The sequence below is a fragment of the Phaethon lepturus genome, unplaced genomic scaffold (assembly GCF_000687285.1).
Source record: "Phaethon lepturus isolate BGI_N335 unplaced genomic scaffold, ASM68728v1 scaffold7333, whole genome shotgun sequence".
NCBI lineage: Eukaryota > Metazoa > Chordata > Aves > Phaethontiformes > Phaethontidae > Phaethon > Phaethon lepturus.
The window spans coordinates 43,875-47,483 of record NW_010528298.1 but is presented as its reverse complement, the minus strand read 5'-3'; the positions used below and the strand labels follow the sequence as shown (position 1 = coordinate 47,483).

Sequence of the window (3,609 nt, the reverse complement as noted above, 5' to 3'; positions counted from 1 at the left end):
AACCAATCACCTTTGACCATTAAATTGCCCGTCTCTCTTCTAGGCTTCAAAAAAGACACCAGAAGCTGTTTTGGGAGGACTGAGCAGCAGACTCCTATTTTTCCAGGTGCAAATATTTGTTAAATGTCTGTTCTGTGAGAAGATGAGATTAATTTTGTCCCAGTTGAGACAGAAAGGACCCTAAAGATTTTTTCTAGGCTAATCTGCACCCGTTGACTTAGAGTAGAGGGGTTTGGACACCAATTAAAATAACGTATTAAATATTTAGACTTTAATACCTCACTGAAAACAATGTTAACCTAGGTCCCACACGCTGAACTTAGCCATGCATAGTTCTGTTTTTAAAACTGATCTCCACCTAGAAGTCAGTGTAATAAGAAACAGCTCCTTTTAGAAACTACCCGATAGATTTCAAGTCATTTTTGTTGACCTCACTAGTTTAGTCCCCACTCTTCTTATTTACTCAGTAGCCATTAGCAAGCTCTGGCGATCTGTAGCCGAGAACTATGGGGCCAGACCTCACATCAACTCAAGTGAAACACGTCTTGGTAGTCTATTTTTCATCCTCCATTTTGGAGAAAGCACTTGCTCTTAACACCTCCATGCAGTTCACAAGAATCAACGTTCCAGTTAACTCTCGCCAATGTTTTGTTATTGGGTTTTTCATTTTATCCAAAGCTGATTGCAGGTCTTGTAAGACATCCCTGTAACTGTCTCCATAATGGGCACCCCATGTGTAGAGAAAGTCATATGCAGGTTTCCACATCATCTGCAAATAAGGGGAAAAAAATAAAAAGGTTTAGTTACAGAAATTGAACTATCAAGCAAAAAAATAGCTAAATCTTTCCAATGGTAGAAAAGTAATAGAAAAGGAAAAAGAAAATGAGTGTTTGATTCCTAGAGATGCTGAAATGCTTTATCATAAAAGGCATGTTGATAAAAACTCCAGTAACCGTATGTACTTCATTTCTGTGAAACTACTCCAGTAATCTTATGTACTTCATTTTTATGAAACTCTCAAATTCTTAGAGGGGTACATAATGGACAGATAAATTCTTCATTCAGATGATTATCACCAAGTCAAAGTATATCCCTGTCTGAAAATATAACTCAAAACACAGGGGTGGAAGGAAAACACTTTTCCCCTTGGTCATTTTTGCAATGCATACAGCAGTTTTCCTCCAAAAGCAGGGAAGTCAAAAGCTTTTACAATTTTTTTTTTTTTTTTAATTAGGACATGCAATTTAAAAATATGAAAGAAATAAAGGAAATTAAGAGACAGGTTACCAGTGCTCCTTATTTTAAACTACAATATGTTTATTTTCTGGTAAACAAATATGAAGCAGATCCTTAGCAGGTGTAATCTGTCACTAGTGTAGTGACATTAACTAAGCCATGACAACGTGATTTAGATATCAAGCTGGACTTACATCTTTCAAAGTGCTGATGTCCAGAGTAAGTTTGCTAAGTTTACAAACAAAAAGATTGTTTTCCCAGCTGCTGCTTTTCCAAATTTAACTTGGGCTATCCACTTTCTAGTTTCTCACCCCTCATTGGTAATAAAAGTTTTGCAAACAGCAACTGAGTTAGCAATTGCAGGGATGAAACACAAAGCCATAAAAAAACCCACCACTTTCCTAAAAGGTACTAGCATTTGCTGGTTTATGACAAACACACTTAGGCATAGTAATAAAAGCATATGGACTGATGTGTGCACATTTATATATATGCAGAAGTGATTGGGAAGTCTCTTAATTCTAAAAGATTTTTTTTAATATCTTTTTCCCTTTTAATGGACAAGCAGTTTTCATGGTTCTGAAGGATAGTTCAGGAGGAAATTGGTTACTTCCTCAATATAATCCTATGAATTTACAAAGGATACACAACATAAAGCTCTATTTCCTTAATTTAAGCTTTATTTACTTGATCCCTTGAGGAACTGAGTAGCAGGGGAATTTTTTTGCTCATAGTGCTGAGATTTTCTCCACATTCGGGCTAAGAACTCCCAATTTACCCAAAGATTGACTCTACCATAGTTTTTGTAACATCTCCCTTAACTTCTGCTGCCTTTCTCCCTCATCTACACATGGGAAAAAACCATCACACTATATCCTCAGTAGCATGTCTCACAGTCTGATTAGTCCGGTTTCTGTCTTTAGTTTAAGCTATAAAAAAGTGTCTATGCTTTCAACGAAGGTTTTCATTTTAGGTCTACAGGAGGAAGGGTAACATCATTTACCCAAAATGAATGGTGCCTACTTCTCACTTGAAGTCTGTCTTAAGTCATAACCGTAAGGTTAAGAAAGAAGAAAAGAAAAGCAATTTAGTGGTAGGTGGGAAGAATGAGAGTGATTAATTCTTTCCTTTCATTAGACAGGCTATATTGAAAAAGGAGTTTGTAATGTAGTGCTGTAAATACTAGATATGACAACATTGACATAAAGCAGCTCACCACTGTTGTATGTATGCTGAGAACAGAAAGCTTCTGTATTTCTATTTCTAGCTCGATAACCAAGGTAGCCAACAAGAGAAGCTAGGATTTCCTGATATTCTACTGCTGGCTATGCCTTTTTGCTGTCTCCAGCTTCCTTTCCTTATGTTCCTGCTGGACTAAGCTATTTGAAGGATTGGGGTACAGCCTTCTGTCTTCACTAGTATGTGAAAAGACAATGAGTATGAAAAGATGCTATGCTTTGGCTTGTGCTGAAGGTCAGTCTGACACTGTGCAATCAGAGGATTGGCTGAAATATGTCTAAAATACCAACCTGCTTTCCTCTATTCTGTCACAACTGATTTTTTCCCTGGGACAAAAGAAAGAGGAAAAAAAAAAGGAGGGGAAATAAAAAGCTTTATAAACTGGTCATCAGTGGTGCATGATTAACTAACTCAGCAGTAATCTACACGCTGACCACACTGAACTAACACTGCAAACCAGGCTTCTAAAACAGGTCTTTCTCCAAATCCACATACTCTAATGCAATGGCTGAACTGAATTGCATTTGACATTCCTGAATTATATCAAAGCCGATTTTCAAGAAAAATATTAAATCACTGCAGCATGCTGGGCAAGTCTCATCTCAGCTGCGTGCACGAGTTTTCCCTCTGCTCCCACTGCCTCTGCTGAGTAGGTAATAATGATACGTACATCCTCTGTAAAGTGATTTGGAATTTACTGATGAAAAGCACTTCAAAATCTAGGCACCAATTGTATGTACCTCAGGTTGCCTCTGTGATCATCTGGGAGAAGTTTTCTCCCACTAAGGAAAATATTAAGTTTAAAAGCAGAAACATTTTTCAACCAGTCAATCCTCTTGATGGTAGAACAGTCCTCGATGGATAACAAGCTGGTTAATGTTTTCAGATAATCCTCAATTATTAGTCAAAACTTATTATTCTCCCACCTTTGTTTGGCTTCCTATTTTCACACCAACAACTATTATCAATGAGAAAGCTTTTTCATTAGAAAACTTCAGGATAGGATAAGATGGTTTTAATCAGGGTTCTGCTACACCTGTTAAGTAAATGTGAGGATCAGCAATCATTCTGAAACTAGTCAGACTAATGCTAACCTTGCAACAACGCTGGGGGCATTAGCTACATTCATTTTGC

The 3,609-nt window shown here is 37.2% G+C and overlaps 1 protein-coding gene across 1 annotated transcript in view; it reads right to left on the bottom strand.

Moving 5' to 3' along the window:
• Window positions 1–553: 553 nt before the first annotated feature.
• MACC1 (metastasis associated in colon cancer 1) overlaps window positions 554–3,609 on the bottom strand; it is a 36,564-nt gene continuing 33,508 nt past the window's right edge. The window contains exon 6 of the mRNA XM_010283628.1: window positions 554–769. Coding sequence (XP_010281930.1) covers window positions 554–769 — 216 coding nt within the window. The remainder of the gene's footprint in view (window positions 770–3,609) is intronic.